The sequence below is a fragment of the Manis javanica genome, chromosome 8 (genome assembly GCF_040802235.1).
Source record: "Manis javanica isolate MJ-LG chromosome 8, MJ_LKY, whole genome shotgun sequence".
NCBI classification, from domain to species: Eukaryota; Metazoa; Chordata; class Mammalia; order Pholidota; family Manidae; genus Manis; species Manis javanica.
This window is the reverse complement of record NC_133163.1, coordinates 91010507-91029239: the sequence shown is the minus strand read 5'-3', so window position 1 is coordinate 91029239 and position 18733 is coordinate 91010507. Positions and strand designations below refer to the sequence as shown.

The following is an 18733-nucleotide window of genomic DNA, read 5'->3' as shown; positions in this document are numbered from 1 at the left end:
AGGGGGTGTCTGAGGAAGAGGAGGGCTGGGGACTGAGGTGAGTAGCTGGTTTGGGGAGAGGTGGGCCGAGAAGGAGGGCAGGGCAGTGGTTGGGGGCTTAGAGGGAGTGCTGGGAGGGCAAAGGGAAGGGGAAACTCAGAGGGGAGAGCGCAGGTTTTAGGAGGAGCTGAAGAGTGACTTCAGGATGGGCTGAGGACCCAGATCCACAGGGTCCATAGGGCAATATTTGGGGAAAGAAGGTCAGGCCCTGTACATGGTCAGTCCCAGTTCTGGGCTCTATGGGGTGCTGTCCTGTTTCTGGACCATGGGCCTGGGCTAGCATCCTCAGAGAGACGCCAGTGTGAGTTTCCACCAGAATCATCTCAGTACCACCAGGAGGCCCACCATTTTGGGAGCATTGAGCTGAGGGGGCCGGTCTGGGGTGTGGCTGGCCCCCTGCTTGTGCTGAGCCTTAGAAGCAGTCCACAGTTTCTATAGTGCTGTGCACTGTGGGCCACAGGCTGGAAGGAATGAAAGGGGGACCGGTATTTCAGGCAGAAAGGACTTCTACATAGAGGCCCAGAGCTCTGTGTTTACTTCCTGCCTGTGACATCAGGCAGTCACATAGCCTTTGGTGTTTTAGCTCATGTTGGGGTTAAGATGTCTGCCTCTCCCAGGCTTGGGGAGAAATGTCTTCTATTACTGATTGTTTCTATACCTGGAACCAGGCCTGGTAATGGCTTTCTAGTGAATTCACTGGGATAGTTTGTTCATTTAGTACCTATTGTCACGAAGAGCAGCCCACATATGTCCTCTGTATCTGAGTTTGACCTGTGAGTCTGGCTTTTGAAAACTGGGCCTAATTACCTGTACCACTTACTTACCTGGTTTCAAGTTTTATTATAAGAAAGGATGGCAGCCTTTAAAAAAAATGATGATCTCTTCTTTGTAGGGCACCTTTCCTTTAAGTTACTGATGGCTGTTTTATATTCATTGGACCCCTTAATGCTGTGCTTTTTTGGGTGGGTCAAATTTGTTCCTCTCAAGAAGTGAAACTGGAGGCAGGTGGATTGTCTGAGGCCTAGCTGTCTGCCTGGCACAAAGTCCCATGGAGATGACAGGAAACCCACCTCCTAGCCCCCTTCCCTGCTCTGAGCTCAGGTTGCTGCAAGTGGCAGAACCAGTTATGGAGCTTCTGGGAAGGGCTAGGTGGCTACCAATTCATGATTCATTCTTCCCCACTGTGATGTGGGCTCTGGGGGATAACATTTAGTTCCCACTGTGGTTCTCCTGGCACGCTGCTATAGTGATTTCCCTTTTCCAGACTTGGTTTCTCAAGAGGAGGTGTTAGCTCGTAGAAGAGAAAATTGTGAAATAGTGGTCAAGTACCCTAAGGTCAGGACAGCACCCTCTTCCTTCTACTTCTCAGTGCACCTGAAGTAATTGACATAGTTGAGGTTTTCTAATTGTATTTTGGTTGAGAACAAACGAACATTTGCCCCTTTCATTCAGTAGATATTTATTGTGTGCTTACAAGTGTCAGGTGCTGTTCAGTGTACTGTTCTGGGCCCTGGGAATAAATAAAACTCCCTGCCCCCTAAAACACATTCCCCTTATTTGTAAGAACCCCCATACTTTCCTATACCTGTATGCTCTCGTTTGAGGGACAATTATACCAGCTTATGTGTATTTTCAGACCATACCAGAAAAGAAACAGCAGATTAGAAGCACTTCCAGAGAAGTGCTAACATCTGGCACAGTCTAGTAGAGGCTGACCAGGGAAGATACAGAAAAACTATAAAAAAGATTAGAATTTAAGGTCATTGCCACCTGGGGGAGCATAGGAAAAGCCCAACTCTTTGCCCTCAGTAGCACCTGTACATGTTGTACTGTTCAGTAGTTTATGTTTTGGATGATGATTGTGTGACGTGGAAGGCAGACTCAACTCTAGTGTCCTAGGATGGAGAAGCAGGAGAAAGCAGTAACATTTTAGAAAGATGTCAGGAGAAAGACCACACTTGTGCATAGTTCCAATATGGTAGAGCTTCTGTTCATCGGAGATCTTTGTTGTTCTGGTGCTGGGCCTCAGAGACAGCCTGGTCCTCTGAAACATCATGGTCTGGGCAGGGGGCTTTGGCTGGGAAGTCCCTTAGCTGTCACCTAGCTCCTCCTGTCTGTGAAGTCTCAGGAGATGCAAATGAATGTTTCCAAGTGCTAGGGAGACCAGGGTATTTATGGGAAACCTCTAGGTAAGGAAGGAGAGCTGCAAGTGTTAAGACACCCAGTAGCCTTTGGCAACTTCCTTGAGGATGGCTGCTTCAAACTTGCGGAAGCGATCCAGCACCTGCAGACTGTTTGATAGAGGAGCTGCCCATCCCAATGCCTGGGATTAGACATTCCTGTCTTTTTCCCATATCATTACAAATATCAAAACAAACCTTTTTCCTTATTCCTCTGAAAGTCCCTCTTCCTTCCCAACTTTATCATAGTTAAGGAAAACATTGTTCCATCTTTTTGCCCTGAATCCAGCCTCTTGAGCTGCTAATAAGATAGGATTATTTCATAATAAACAATATTGACACCGGAAGCTTTTTCAAAGGCCTGCTTAGGAGAGCTGTGTTTACATGCAGAGAAATTCTTAAGACAGCATCACTCCAGGAGGGCTGGGCAAAGCTGGGAATCCAGTTTGTAACACAAAACACCAAACTCCAGGCCAATTGGTTCAAAGTCAAACCTGGCCTTGCAAGCTAAAAGCCAGGAATGGGCCCTGCCCAGGGCAGGCTTAGCAGATAAAAATAGTAATAACTAGTTAATCAGGACAGTCACACTTGTCCAGCATTCTTAGGCCAGCTGGGTTTTGGTTCACAGCCACTCTGGAAGGTCTCAGGCTACCTATTTGTACCGCCTACTCTTTGAATGACAGTATTTCACAGTCCCTGGGGGCTAACCAAGATTACATTTTAGAACTGCCCTCTACCAGACTTGAAACCAGCCCTCTCCATTTTGAGAATTCAAACTGGACTGACCATAGCCCACTGTGGATCCTTGTCCATGCCTGGAGTTCCTGTCAGGTTGACATCATACTGGGCTGGTGTTCCAATTTATCCTCCTTCCCAGGAGTACATGAGCAAGAGGTTTTGAGTACCTAGTTTTTGTCAGGTACTTTCCATGGGTTATTTTGTAAATCCTATGTGTAGAGGATACTTACCTCATGTTATAGTTGAAGAACCAAAAGCTGAGTGAGATTCAGTAATTTGCCTGAGGTCATATGCTGAAGATTCAAGATTTGAAAATGCTTCTGTTAGACTCCAGAAACTTCTTTCAGTGAACCATGCAGCCTTCTATCTTAGAATAGTAGAAAGAAGCTAAACATCTCTGTTTTTTAAAAATTAACCTATGATTCACATATAGCTTTATGTTAGTTTCAGGTGTACAACATAATGATTTGACATATGTATATATTGCAAAATGATCACCACAGTCTAGTTAACATCCATCACCATAGTTACACATTTATTTTTTGTGATGAGAACTTTTAAGGTCTTTCTTAGCAACTTTCAAATATACAGCACAGTATTATTAACTCTAATCATTGTGTTATATATCATGTACACATACCTTATTTATTTTACTACTGGAAGTTTGTACCTATTGACCCCCCTTCACCCATTTTGCCCATCCATCACCCCCACCTCTGGCAACCACCGATCTCTCCTCTGTATCTCGGAGTTTTTGTTTGATTATTTGTTGTTGTTTTTTTAGATTCCACATGTAAATGATATGATATGGTATTTATCTTTTTCTGTCTGACTCATTCAGTGTGATGCCCTGCCCTCAAGGTCCATCCTTGTTAGTACAATGGCAAGATTTTCTTTTTTATGGTTGAATAATATTCCTCTGTGTGTGTGTGTGTGTGTGTGTGTGTGTGTGTGTGTATCACATCTTACATCTTCTTTATCCATTCATCCACCCTTGAACACTTAAGTTGCTTCCATGTCTTGGCTATTATAAATAATGCTGTAATGAACATAGCAATGCATATATCTTTTTGAGTTAGTGTTTTTGTTTCCTTTGGATGTATGCCCAGGAGTGGAATTGCTTCATCATACAGTACCATTTTTAACTTTTTGAGGAGTCTCCGTACTGTTTTCCCATAGTGGTTGCCCAATTTATCTTCCCTCCAACAGTGTATGAGGGTTCCCTTTTCTCCACATCCTCCCCAGCACTTGTTATTTCTAGTCTTTTTTGTAATAGCCATTCTAACAGGTGTGAGGTCGTATCTCATTGTGGTTTTGATGTGCATTTCTCTGATGATTAGTGATGTTAAGCACCTTTTCATGTATGTGTAGCCATCTGTATGTCTTTCAGATGTCTCTTCAGATCCTTTACTCATTTTTTAATCAGATTCTTTTTTTTTTTTTTTGCTATTGAGTTGTATGAGTTCTTTATATATTTTGGATACTAATTCCATTAGATAAATGATTTGTAAACATTTTCTCCCATTCCATAGGTTTCTTTTCATTTTGTGGGTGGTTTCCTTTTCTGTGCAACTTTTTAGTTGGATGTAGCCCCACTTGTTTATTTTTGCTTTTGTTGCTTTGCTTTTGGTGTCAAGTCCAAAAAATCATTGCCAGAACCAATGTCAAGAAGCTTATATTTTCTTCTAGGAGTTTTATAGTTTCAGGTCTTTACTTCAAGTCTTTAGTCCATTCTGAGTTATTTTTTGTATATAGTGTAGGACAGTAGTCCAGTTTCATCCTTTTGCATGTAGCTATCCAGTTTTCCCAGCACCATTTATGGAAGAAAATTTCCATAATTCCATAGGAAGACAGTTTCCCTATTGTATATGCTTGGCTCCTTTGTCATAAATTAATTGGCCATATATGTGTGGGTTCATTTCTGGGCTCTCTATTCTATTCCATTGATGTATGTCTGTTTTTTTGCCAATATCGTACTGTTTTGATTACTGTAGCTATGTAATATAGTTTGAAATCAGGAAGTCTGAGGCCTCCAGCTTTGTTCTTTCTCAAGGTTGCTTTGGCTATTTGGAGTCTTGTGGTTCGCAGATATTAGCATTTTTCTGTTTCTGTGAAAATTGCCATTGGAATTTTGGTAGGGATTGCATTGAATCTATGGATAGTTTTGGGTAGTAAAGACATTTTAACAGTATTAATTCTCCCAATCCATGAGCATGGAATATCTCAACATTTATTTGTGTATTCAGTTTTTTTCAGCAATGTCTTATAGTTTTAAGTATACAAGTCTTTTACCTCCTTGGTTAAATTTATTCCTAGATATTTTTTTTTTGATGCAATTGTAAATGAGATTGTTTTCTGAATTTTTCTTTTTGATAGTTCATTTTATATATTTAGTTTTGTACCCTGCAACTTTACTAAATTTGCTTATACTAACAATTTTTGGTGGAGTCATTAGGGTTTTCTCTATATAATATCATGTCATCTGCAAATAGTGACAGTTTTACTTTTTTTTCAGTTTGGATGCCTTTTATTTGTTTTTCTTGCCTAATTATTTTGGCTAGGGCTTCCAATACTATGTTGAACAAAAATGGCAAGAGTGGGTATCCTTGTCATGTTCCTGCTCTTAAGGGAAAAGCTTTCAACTTTTTATCAAGTACAATGTTAGTGGTGGACTTGTCATATATGGTCTCTATTATGTTGCGGCACATTCTCTCCATCCCCACTTAGTTGAGTGTTTTTATCATAAGTGGATGTTGAATTTTGCCAAAGGCTTTTTCCTGCATCTATTGAGATGATCATATGATTTTTTTTTTGAGAGGGCATCTCTCATATTTATTGATCAAATGGTTGTTAACAACAATAAAATTCTGTATAGGGGACTCAATGCACAGTCATTAATCAACCCCAAGCCTATGTCTCAACAGTTTCCAATCTTCTGAAGCATAACAAACAAGTTCTTACATGGTGAACAAGGTCTTACATAGTGAATAAGTTCTTACATGGTGAACAGTGCAAGGGCAGTCATATCACAGAAACTTTCAGTTTTGATCACGCATCATGAACTATAAACAATCAAGTCAGATATGATTATTCGTTTGATTTTTATACTTGATTTATATGTGAATCCCACATTTCTCCCTTATTATTATTATTATTATTTAAAATAAAATACTGAAGTGGTAGGTAGATGCAAGATTAAGGTAGAAAACATAATTTAGTGCTGTAAGAGGGCAAATGTAGATGATCAGGTCTGTGCCTATAGCCTAAGTATTAAGCCAAGCTAGACAAGGGCAACAAAACATCCACGGATCCAGAAGATTTCTCTCAAAACAGGGGGGGTGAGGTTCTAAGCCTCCCCTCTGTTGGTCTCCAATTTCTCTCCTGATGGCCCCCCTGCGACTGTGCCTGTCTTAGGTTGTTCCTCCCTTGAGGAATCTTACCCATCTTTGGCTAACCAGTCATCTTCTGGGGCCATACAGGGAGATGTAAAGTTCGTAAGTGAGAGAGAATCCATATTGTTTGAAAAGGTTAGCTTTTTACTTCTTTGCAGATTTATGCCCTGTGGCTTCTATGCCCAGCACTTGTCTTGAGGTATCTTTACCACCTGGAGGAATTATGACACTCGGTAATTTTCAATATGAGGCACTAATTCTGCTAAAGGGTTGTAATTAGGAAGGAAGAAGAAAAGCTATAGAGGTAGCATATGGAAGAAAACATGGGAAGATTGATTATTTCTTTGACATATCTTCTTGTAGAGTAACATAAGCATGTATAGGTTTTAAACTACTAATTAAATTGTGCACATACATTAACATAATAGGAATACAGCTACATAACAAAAGGAGACCTTCAATTACCAGCCATATCCAGTGAAACCAAGAAAACCAGTTAGGTATCCTAGGCATTTGTGAAAACTTATCAATGATGTGATGGGTATTGTCTAACTGAATTTGAATAGTTTGAGAAAAATCAGACAGATTAAAACAACACATTCCTGGGAACTGTTCACATCCCATGTGTTCTTTTAACAGTAGATAGTCTATAGTCGCACGATTTTGGAGCACTGCAACTTGCACTTCTAATTCTTGGTTGAGTTCTGACAGTATAGATCCAGTCTAATGATCATATGATTTTTATCCTTCATTTTGTTAATGTGATGTATCACATTAATAGATTTGTGGATGTTGAGCCATCCTTGTATCCCTAGAATAAATGCCACTTGATCATAGTGTATGGTCCTTGTAAAGTATTTTTCAATTTATTTTACCAATACTTTATTGAGGATTTTTCCATCTTTGTTTGTCAGGGATATTGGTCTGTAATTTTCTTTTCTTGTGGTGTCCTTGTCTGCCCTTGGCATCAGGATAATGCTGGCCTTATAAAATGAGTTTGGAAGTGTTACCTCTCTTCTATTTTTCAGAAGAGTTTGAGAAGGTTTGGCATTAATTCTTTAAATGTTTGGTGGAATTCACCAATAAACCCAGCTGGTACTGGACTTTCATTTGTTGGGAAATTTTTGATTACTGATTCAATATCTTTACTAATAATTGATCTGTCCAGGTTGTCTATTTATTTATGATTCGGGCTTTGTAGGTTGTATGTTCTAGGAATTTATCCATTTCTTCTAGGTTATCTGATTTGTTGGGTGTAATATTCATAGTAGTCTTGTGATTCTTTGTATTTCCTTGGTATCAGTTGTAATGTAAATACAACTGTAATGTAAATAAGTAAAATGTAATTTACTTATTTGAGCCCTCCCTCTTATTTTTGGTGAGTGTAGCTAAAGGTTTGTCTATTTTATCATCTCAAAAAGCCAGCTCTTAGTTTCACTGATCTTTTCTATTGTCTTTTGAATCTCAATTTCATTTACTTCTGCTGTAATCTTTGTTATTTCCTTCTTCCTATTAACTTTGCCCTTTGTTTATTTTTCTAGTTCTTTGAGGTGTAAAGTTAGGTTGTTCGTGATCTTCTTAACATAGGCATTTGTTGCTATGAACGTCTTAGAACTGCTTTTGCTGGGTCCCGTAAGTTTTGGTATATTTGGTATGTTGTATTTCCATTGTCATTTGTCTCAAGGTATTTTTTTATTTCTCTTTCAGTTTCTGTTTTGACCCACTGGTTGTTCAGTGGCATGTTGTGTAATCCCCACAAATTTTTAAGTTTTCCAGTTTTCTTCTTATAATCGATTTTAAGTTTCATACTGTTGTGGCCAGGAAAGATAGTTGATGTAATTTCAGTGTTCTTAGATTTATTAAGACTTGATTGTAGCCTACCATATGATCTGTCCTGCAGAATGTTCCATGTACTCTTGAGAAGAATGTGAATTGTTGCTTTTGGGCAGAATATTCTGTATATGTTAAGTCCATCTGGTCTTATGGGTTGTTTAAAGCTGATGTATCCTTATTGTTTTTTTTTTTCTGGCTTATGTGTCTATTGATGAGAGTGAGAAATTAAAATCCCCTACTATTACTGTATTGCTGTCTGTTTCTCCCCTTAGGTCTGTTAATATATGCTTTGTATATTTAGGTGCTCATATATTAGGTGCATAATATTTACAAATGTATGTCCTATTGATGGATTGACTCCTTTAGTTTTATATAATTTCCTTCTTTGTCTTTTGTTACAGCCTTTCTCTTAAGGTCTCTTTTGTCTGATATAAGTATAACTACTCCAGTGTTTTGTTTCAGTTTTGGTTTTCTTTCCATTTACATAGAATATCTTTTCCCATCTCTTCACTTTCAGTCTTTCTGTATCCTTACATCTGAAGTAAGTCACTTGTAGGTAGCATATAGATGGGTCTTATTTTTTTTAATCCATTCAGCCACTCTGTGTCCATTCAGCCACTCTGTGCTTTGATTGGAGAATTTAGTTTTTTTTTTTTTTAAAGTTTAAAACCCGTTTATTTCTCACAAATTGCAGTCCCAGTCCATCTTTCTTCTCTGCTCCAGCAGCAACCACACCAGCCTTCCCCCTCACCTCTCAGGTACAGATAAGCCCTCTGTTGCCCAGGTAATCACCCATTGATATGAAGATGAACTTCATGCACCCCTGAGGAAAGATGCAAATGCACAAAAGCCATACTTCTTTCCACCTCTGAACATCTATTGATATGCAGGTATATTAAAGCCAGGCAAGATATTCTGGAAATGCTACAATTTTACCCACAATCCACCTTCCAGAAATCTCGCCTTAACGATTTCTTCAATCCCCCTCTTCCGAACCAATCTAGTAACATGCAATAGCAACAGCAATAAAATCTTGATAATCCTCAAGCCAGAGGATTCAGCCTATGGAGATTAAGTAAATGTACTTTACAGCACAATCTCTCACTAAGCACAAAATACGTTTCTACACTTGTTTACTCATTCCTAACAATCATGCTAGATTGCTCACAAAACTTTCACCAAACATTAGACAAAGTCAAGCCTGTCTTTAAACATTATTTTCTTAACAACAGCAACACAATCACAATTCTCAAGCCAGAGGATTCAGCTAGGTTCAAAGTCCCATGCAGATTAAGTCCCAAACTCGTACAACAGAAACACAATCATAATTCTCAAGACAGAGGATTCAGCTAGGTTCAAAGTCCCATGCAGATTAAGTCCAAAACTCATCCATTCTAGCCATCACGCAGCAGCTGCAGCCAGGGAGCGCATCTAGGACACAAAGACCTTAGAAGGAAATAACAGTGATTGTCGAGGGGCCAATTTGCTGTTATTACAGGAATACACAGAAGGCCAGCTTCCAGGCCTTTTCCCCAAGCTGCCAGAAGAACCAGCCATCGCTGATCCATGTGTTGAAATGTCCAGGGCCATGTCCATTTTACTCCTAATTGCTGCACCCATCCTTGCAACACATGTCCACTAAAGTGGGTACCTTGATCACTCTCAGTAACCGGCGACCGACCATAGGCTGCAGAGAGATGCTCTAGGCCCCTCTTGGTGATTTGCTAATCTGCACAACATGCAGGCACTCCTTCCGGGCTCGGCTGACTTCTTCAAAGGTGAAAGACAAGCCACACCGATGGGTCCACATTATCTTTTGAGGTGTCTGTGCCATGGCACTCTGTGGCCTTTGGGTCCAGTCTCGCACCCACCCCACGATGGGATAGGAGGTTATTACCTTGGTCGGAGCTGTTCCGGCGATGTGCTCTGTAGCCAGCAAGGCATGGTACACAGCAGCCAGTTGCTTCTCTATCAAGGTGACCCGGACCTCTGCTCCTTTCCATGGTTGTGGCCAGGCTCTGGCCGGCAGCAAGAGCAGCAGTAGTGGCAGAAGCAGTAGCCTTAGGCTCGGGCTACGGGCTGGGGTCGGCGTGGCCAGCAGCAGTGGTGGCGCCTCCACAACCACACGAGTGTAGACACATGTCCCTTGGCGTGAGCGCTGCTTCTCCCCATCATTTCTAGGTGATGACAGGGTTCTTATTTGTGGAGCCGAAGAATGAGCTTCACAAACAGTCAAGGTAGGAGAGCAAGGTATAGGCTTTTATTTAGAGATAAAGTGAAAGGACAGAGCTCCGGCTCATGCCAGGAGGGGACAAGAGAGTCCCTCTTGTTTGTTTTTTAACAATTTTTTTCTTGACTTGAAAAGTAATAAAAGCTCATTATAAAAAGTATCCACTATAACCCTCTCTTTCAGGGATATTTTATATTTTCATCTGGCAAAAATGAGCTCCCCGCTTGGTCTTCTCTGACACCGCCCTGTTAAAGGTGCTTTGTTACAGGGAGAGAGAATGAAGTCTAGGTTTCGCATTTGGCCTTTGTTGGCATGGGTGGGGTGGGGGCCATAGTTTTTTCTATGGTATTTGGCTGGAGTAAAATAGTTATTGTCTGAAATAATGGTTGCATGTTTTTTCATTGAATGGAATTTTAGTATCATAATTAACCCCTTATTATGTCATAGTTTCCTTATTTGTAAAATGAAGATAATAACAATTTCTACCACATAGGGATGTTTTAAGGGTTAAATAAGTCATTACATGTAAAGCAATTCAGACAGAGCCTGCCACATTATAAGCAGTATAAGTGCTAGCTACAGTTTTTGTTGTTGGAATGTAATGATTTCTAAGTTTACTGTAAATAATGCTATCAATGAAAAGCAGTGTTTATAAATATTTTTTCTAGAACAGACTCTTAGAAGATGCCTTGCTGGATCAAAGGGCCTGCACTTTTCAGAGCCTCCAGATACGTATGGCCAGATTGCTTTCAGAATTATCATGGATTCAGTTTACATATTTACCACAAAAGCTACCAATGTTAAATGCCATGGTTTTTTTTTTTTTACTTGCTGATTAATAAGTGAAAAAAGACTTAATTTTTGTGTGTGAAACTGAATATTTTTCATGGTATTAAATATTTATACTCTATGAATTATCTCTTCATGTTCTTCCCCTATTTTCTCACAGTGTTTTTTTCTGTATGAGTTCTTGATATAGCAAGGATTGTGTTGTCTGCCATATTTCATGCAGATACTCCCTCAGTTTTCATTTTCCCTGTCTTAAGTTTATCCATTTTTGACTTAGAAAATTAAATTTTTGTCATTGTAAATCCATTTATTTTGCATATGTGTGCATGCATGTGTGCTTGTGTGTATGATTTCTTCTTTTGTTTTAATGATTAGGAATATCTTCCCAACCCTAAAAGCAGATTAAGAGTTCCATAATTTTATTTCTTTTAGTTTCTTTTCATTTTGCTTTTTATATTTAGTGTTTTTTCTATGTGGAATTATTTTGATATGTTTTGAGAAGAAGATCTAACTTTTCCCAATTTTTAAAAATTAAAATTGTTAATATACAATCTTATGTTGGTTTCAAATGTACATCACAGTAGTTCAACAGTCCCTGTGGTCAACCTATATATTGTGATTGCTAATTATTGTGCCCTTTTACGCCCCTCCCCCACCCTCCTACTCTAACCTCTCCCCCATGGCAACCACTAGTCCCTTCTATAAGTCTATAAGTCTATTCCTATTTTGACCCTTCTGTTTTGCTTTGTTTTTTTCTGCTTTTTTTTATTAAGGTATTATTGATATACACTCTTATGAAGGTTTCACATGAAAAACAATGTGGTTACTACATTCACCTATATTACTGAGTCTCCCACAAACCCCATTGCAGTCACTGTCCATCAGTGTAGTAAGATGTCACAGAGTCACTATTTGCCTTCTCTGTGCTACACTGTCTTCCCCATGATCCCCCCCACACCATGTGTGCCAATCGTAATACCCCTCAATCGCTTCTCCCTCCCTCCCCACCTGCCCTCCCCCACCCCTCCCCTTTGGTAACCACTAGTCCCTTCTTGGAGTCTGTGAGTCTGCTACTGTTTTGTTCGTTCAGTTTTGCTTTGTTCTTATACTCCACAAATGAGAGAAATCATTTAGTACTTATTTTTCTCTGCCTGGCTTATGTCACTGAGCATAATATCCTCCAGCTCCATCCATGTTGTTGCAAATAGTAGGATTTGTTTCTTTCTTGTGGCTGAATAGTATTCCATTGTGTGTATGTACCACATCTTCTTTATCCATTCATCTACTGATGGACACTTAGGTTGCTTCCATGTCTTGGCTATTGTAAATAGTGCTGCAATAAACATAGGGGTGCATATGTCTTCTTGAATCTGAGAACTTGTTTTCTTTGGGTAAATTCCTAGGAGTGGAATTCCTGAGTCAAATGGTATTTCTATTTTTAGTTTTTTGAGGAACCTCCATATTGCTTTCCACAATTGTTGAACTAGTTTACATTCCCACCAGTAGTGTAGGAGGGATCTCCTTTCTCCACATCCTCGCCTGCATTTGTTGTTCTTAGTGTTTGTGATGCTTATGTTTTGCTTTGTTCTTATACTCCACAAATGAGTGAAGTCATTTGGTACTTGTCTTTCTCTGCCTGGTTTATTTCATTGAGCTTAATACCCTGTAGATCCATCCATGTTGTTGCAAATGGCAGGATTTATTTTCTTTTTATGGCTGAATAATATACCGTTGTGTTTATGTACCACATCATCTTTATCCACTCCTCAATTGATCACCACTTAGGTTGCAATATCTTGGCTATTGCAAATAGTGTGACAATAAACATAGGGGTGCATATATCTTTTCAAATCAGGGATTTTGTTTTCTTTGGGTAAATTCCTAAGAGTGGAATTCCTGGGCCAAATGGTATTTCTATTTTTAGTTTTTTGAGGAACCTCCACACTGTTTTCCACAGCAGTTGCACCAGTTTGGAGTCCCACCAACAGTGTAGGAGGGTTCCTGTTCCTCTGCATCCTCTCCAGCATTTGTTGTTTCTTGTCTTTTGGATAGTGGACATTGTAACTAGTGTGCAGTGATATCTCATTGTGGTTTTAATTTGCATTTCCCTGATGATTAGCAGTATGGAGCATCTTTTCATGTGCCTGTTGGCCTTTTGTATTTCTTTGGAGGTGTCTCTTCAGTCCTCCACCCATTTTTTAATAGGGATATTTGTTTTTTGGTGTTGAGGCATATGAGTTCTTTATATATCTTGGATGTTAACCCCTTATCAGGTGAGTCATTTATGAATATACTCTCCCATATTGTACGATGCCTTTTTGTTCTGCTGGTGGTGTCATTTGCTGTGCAGAAGGTTTTTAGTTTGATGTAGTCCTACTTGTTTATTTTTTATTTTGTTTTCCTTACCCAAGGAGATGTGTTCAGGAAGAAGTTGCTCATGTTTATATTCAAGAGATTTTTTGCCTGTCTTTTCTTCTAAGAGTTTTATGGTTTCCTGACTTACATTCAGATCTTTGATGCATTTTGAGTTTACTTTTGTGTGTGTAGTTAGACAATAATCCAGTTTCATTCCCTTATATGTAGCTGTCCAGTTTTGCCAACACTAGTTGTTGAAGAGGCTGTCATTTCCCCATTGTATATTCATGGCTTCTTTATCATTTATTAATTGGCCATATATGAATGGGTTTATATCTGGGCTCTCTATTCTGTTCCATTGACCTGTGGGTCTGTTTTTGTGCCGGTACCAGATTGTTTTGATTACTGTAGCTTTGTAGCAGAGCTTGTAGTCAGGGAGCATAATGCCCCCAGCTTTGTTCTTCTTTCTCAGGACTGCTTTGGATATTGGGGTCTCTTGTGGTTTCATATGAATTTTAGAACTATTTGTTCTATAGTTCATTGAAGAATGTTATTTTGATAGTGATTGCACTGACTCTGTAGATTCCTTTGGGCAGGATGGCCATTTTGACAATATTAATTCATCCTATCCATGGGTTAGATTTCCATTTATTGGTTTCTTTAATTTCTCTCATGAGTGTCTTGTACTTTTCAGAGTATAGGTCTTTCACCTCCTTGGTTAGGTTTATTTCAGGTGGTTTATTCCTAGGTAATTTATTCTTTTCGATGAATTGTAAATGGAGGTTTTTTCTTGATTTCTCTTTCTGTTAGTTTGTTGTTAATAATAGGAATGCAACAGATTTCTATGTATTAATTTTGTATTCTGTAACCTTGCTGAATTCAGTTTTTCTGTAGTTTTTTGTGGAGTCTTTAGGGTTTCCTATGTATAATATGTCATGTGCAAATAGTGACAGTTTAACTGAGGAAGATCTTTTTTTTCACTCAGTTTAATAACTTTTAATAATGCTTTTTACCATACAGTGAAATTTACATTTTTAAATTATTGTTTGTTTCTTGGCCAGGCTTATATGTTCCATTAATCCTGGCGTGGTGCTTTTATGATACACTTCACTAGCTGATAGAAAATGTTGAGGTTTAAGTTCTTTGGGCTTGGAAACCCGAAAAGCCTTCTCAGTCATTCATCCTGGTTCATTACCCTTGAACTTAGAAGGCTCTCACACCTGACCCTGTTCAATATGGGGCTTCCCTTCTAATTGTTCTACTCTGTTTTATGCATCACACATACCTTGTGAATCACATTCATTTTCTTATGTTTTCAGTATCATACTTGAGTTAACTTTAATATTCTTTAATCTTTGTTTTCTCCTCTTCTCAGTCCAGTTTGCATTTCTTTGCCTAGGTATATGCTGTCATTCTCTAGCATTTCTTCATCCCAACTTTGTGACTTTTCTTTGGTTGAAGTTTTTTAATTAACCAAAATATCCTTTGACAAAAACATTATTTTATTTCCATGCCTTAAGCAACCATGTCTCTGTCTTTTTATGTCATTTTCTCTTCTCAACACCTTTTCCTCATTAAACCTTTCTTCAATACCTTTTATATTTCTCCTCTCAGCTGGTCTGGGGCCTGAAGTTCCAGGCTCTTTCACACCCTCTGTCTTGAATGGCCTTTTGGCTCTCTGTTTGGAGAACAGACCCAGCTTGGAGGGACTTCTCAGACCCTCCTCTGGGAAGCCTTCAAGGCTAATATTGGACACTTCCTTCTCTGTGTTTCCATTCTTATAGACCATTCTTAAAGCATTTCATGCATGTAATGTAATTCATGTTTTCATGGCCATCTTCCTGCTAAACAGTGTCCTTCCTCTTCAGTGTCAGGAAAATGCCTGATTTTTTTCTGTATCCCCAACTCCAGCTCAGCCCCTGCACACCATAGATGCTCCGTAAGTGGACCCAGGAGGCAGGGTAGAAGCTGTGCCGTACTAAAGGGCTTTCAGATTGCTTTTCTCCTATGCTTAGATATCTCTCCCTGGAATGAATACCAGCCTGACCTTGAATTCCTCACCTCACTTTTCTCCCTGCTAATCCAGCCAGTGCATGAGACTAGTAAATTTTTCCTATAGGATCTTGAAACACAATGTTCAGCCCATTACACATTTAAAGAGTGGTTTGGAAATTGAGGACCAGGCCAGGCCTTGAGTGAATGGGGGTTCAGGATGCATTAAGTTGATTGGGGTCATTGTGTTTGGTTGTAGATGTTAGGATTTTGGGAGGCTGGAGGGGTGGGGGCAATAAGATGGGGTCCACCCAGATGAGGAGTGAGGTAACCTAGGTCTGGTTATGTTATTAATTAAAAAAAATCTGATGGGCTGTTATAAACATTTGTCAAAGGAACACATTCTATAAAGAGAATCGATAAGTAAATAATATATGTAGATTGAGTTCCTATTTCATAATTAATTTTTCTCAGTTTGAACAACTTTGTTTCCCTATTTAAGTAAAAAAAATTTTCTGATATAGATCGTCCAAAATAAATTATAAAACATAAAACACTATTTAATATCATTCCTTTTGAATCAAATCCATAAAGTCCAAGAGAGAAAAAAATTGAAGGATGAACTACCACCCAAACCACCCCATGCTCCTTTTCTCTTGCTTTCTTACTGATCCTTTTCTCCCCCATCTCCCGTTTACTGTCCCTCTTAGGTTTATAAAAAAGAAAAACACATAACACTTATAAAGAACCTCATGATACAAGAAACTACGTTCCACAAAACACCCGACATCAGCAAGGCACGCCTACTAGTCCTGGTCCTGAGGAAGCTCATGCCCAGGGCAGCGTTGCTAGTTAAGGTGACTGACACCTTCTTCTCCCTGCCTCTTCTCACCCATCTCAGAGAGGGGGCTGAGGTGGGATCAGCGTGAGAGGTGGGGGTAGAGAGGCGTAGACAAAGCCCAGAAGACGCCCGCCTGTTTGTTGGGCTGATCAAGGAGGAAGGTTGAGAAGGATACCCACCAGCTGATGTCCGAACTGTGGAGAGAGGGCTGGGGAAATGGGGAAAGAACTTTTGTGCTTTTTCTCTCAGTTTTTTGTATTGCTTACTAAAGAAACAAAAGACCCTAAAATATGAAGAATATATAGTAAAGCCTTGGTTAAAATAAAATGAGGACGAGGGCCCAGTGGAGGCAGCAAAAGAAAGAGGAAGGGAGCCAAGACGAATGATCAGGAGCTCAAAGTTGACATTTCAAATGTAAGACTCCATCTCCTTCCCTTATTATTATTTTTTTAATGGTGAAAATAGCTGGATTTTGTTGTAATTTTCTAATGGTGAAAAGCTAGGTTGGGGTCCAGGTGAACATAGGTGGACAGTTGGTAAGTTGAGAGGGTAGGGAGGCATGTCTACACCTCACCGCTCAGGGCCTGACCTCCCAGTGCTGCTTGCTTCCTCTGGCTCAGCCTGGAGAGGAGTCCACGGGAGCCGGGAGGGCCTGGCCGCCCTGGCCTGCAGGGTGTGGTGCTGGCTGTGGCCCAGCAGGGGGCAGCACACCCCAGAGGGCCTGGGCTGGGAGGTCCTCTGGAGGCCGGCACTTGCCTACAGGCCCTCCCCAGGCTGGGCTGGCTGCTTGCCTGCCTCTGAAGGGCCTTATTTAACACACTTTGGATAGAAGTATTTACTGGTTCTGTCTGCGAAGCCTGGAAAGCCAGTCTGTTCAGCTGCTCAGGAAACTCTGGGTGTGGAGGCTCCTCCTCCCAGGACGTTTGAGCAACTGCTAAGGTGCATGGGCAGAGGTGAGGGCAAGGCATCGGGAGGCAGAGGGCATTTTGTGCTCCGCTGTCCCTGAAACAACTGAATGGGCAGTATATGAAAGAGGATCTTGGTAGCCATGTTTGTTTATTTTTACTAATACGAGAAATACTACTTTTTTTCTTTTTAATTCTGAGATGCAAAGATAAAAACTAACAATGGACAATAACCTCCCCACCAAGATAACCCCCGTTGACAATAAAAAATGATAATAAACTAAGACTTGTTTATGGTTTGAAAATTTTATCTGTGAGAGGAATAAAATGAGAAGGAAATGTTTCCCGCCCCACCACCTTCAGCCGTTCTGCAAAGGAAGCCACTGTACGTTTCTTATGATTGCTTTGCGAAGAAAAAGGAAACAAAGGCCATGTGTATGCCCAAGTGTCTTTATTTATATTTCTTTTTAATTATTTATTTTAGACCCAGAGTAACCATATTGCATATATTGTTCTTCTAAGCCTTGTTTTTTTTCACACACTATACCTTGAAGATGTTAATTTTTTTATTGAGGTATAATTGACATCCAACATTATGTTAGGTTCAAGTGTACAACATAATGATTCCATATTTGTGGCACCTGTTGCTGTTGGTAGTGAGATGGCGCGGCTGGCAGTTAGTAGGCCTGGCTCCTGCCGGGCAGCAGCCGGCTCCCTCTATGGCCTTTGCCTCCTCCACTGCAAGCCTCTTCAGTGGCTGGGAAGGGACTGTCCTGGTGTGGGGAGTCAGTAGCTTCTCTTTTATCAATAGGGGGCATTCTCTGGATTTCCCTTGTCACTTCAGCAAGGTTTTCCTGACCATCCTGGGGTGAGAGAGTGAATAATCACGTCTTCTGACTCCTCCAGGTGAAAAAGGCATACAGGCAGAAAGCCCTCTCCTGCCACCCAGACAAAAATCCGGATAATCCCAGAGCAGGTGAGACTCTCCTAGGCACAGCAGTGGTGGTGGTGCGGGGGGTGGTGAGGGCCACTGGTCTGGGCCTGGGCTGCCCCCCTGTGAGTGCCGACGCACATGGCCTGGCTTCAGGTGTGCTTCACACACTAGGGGCATCTGGTCAGTTGCTGAAGTGCCCACCCTTCCTTGCTGGTCCATATCTGCCAATGTTGGCTTTTCTGCCAGGCTATGGCTTCCTTGAGGTGCTTTTTGGAGGGAGCACACTATCCCCAAGTCTAACTTCATTTTCCTCCTCTCTCTTTGTGATACTTATGTTTAGCTGAACTCTTCCACCAGCTTTCTCAGGCCTTGGAGGTGCTGACCGATGCCGCAGCCCGGGTAAGTGCACCCCTGTCTGAACTGTCCCCCGTGGTGAGAGCCCACGGTGGCACTTCAGCCTTGGTCCTCTGTACTCTGGCCTTGCTGTCCCAGCCTGGAGATGTGG

The 18733-nt window shown here is 40.5% G+C and overlaps 1 protein-coding gene across 2 annotated transcripts in view; it reads left to right on the top strand.

Annotated features, from left to right (window-relative positions):
* DNAJC17 (DnaJ heat shock protein family (Hsp40) member C17) overlaps window positions 1-18733 on the top strand; it is a 39999-nt gene that overhangs the window by 11617 nt on the left and 9649 nt on the right. For both annotated transcript variants that reach the window (XM_037018780.2, XM_017641204.3), the window contains exons 2-3: window positions 18201-18270; window positions 18569-18627. In XM_037018780.2, coding sequence (XP_036874675.1) covers window positions 18201-18270; window positions 18569-18627 — 129 coding nt within the window. The remainder of the gene's footprint in view (window positions 1-18200; window positions 18271-18568; window positions 18628-18733) is intronic.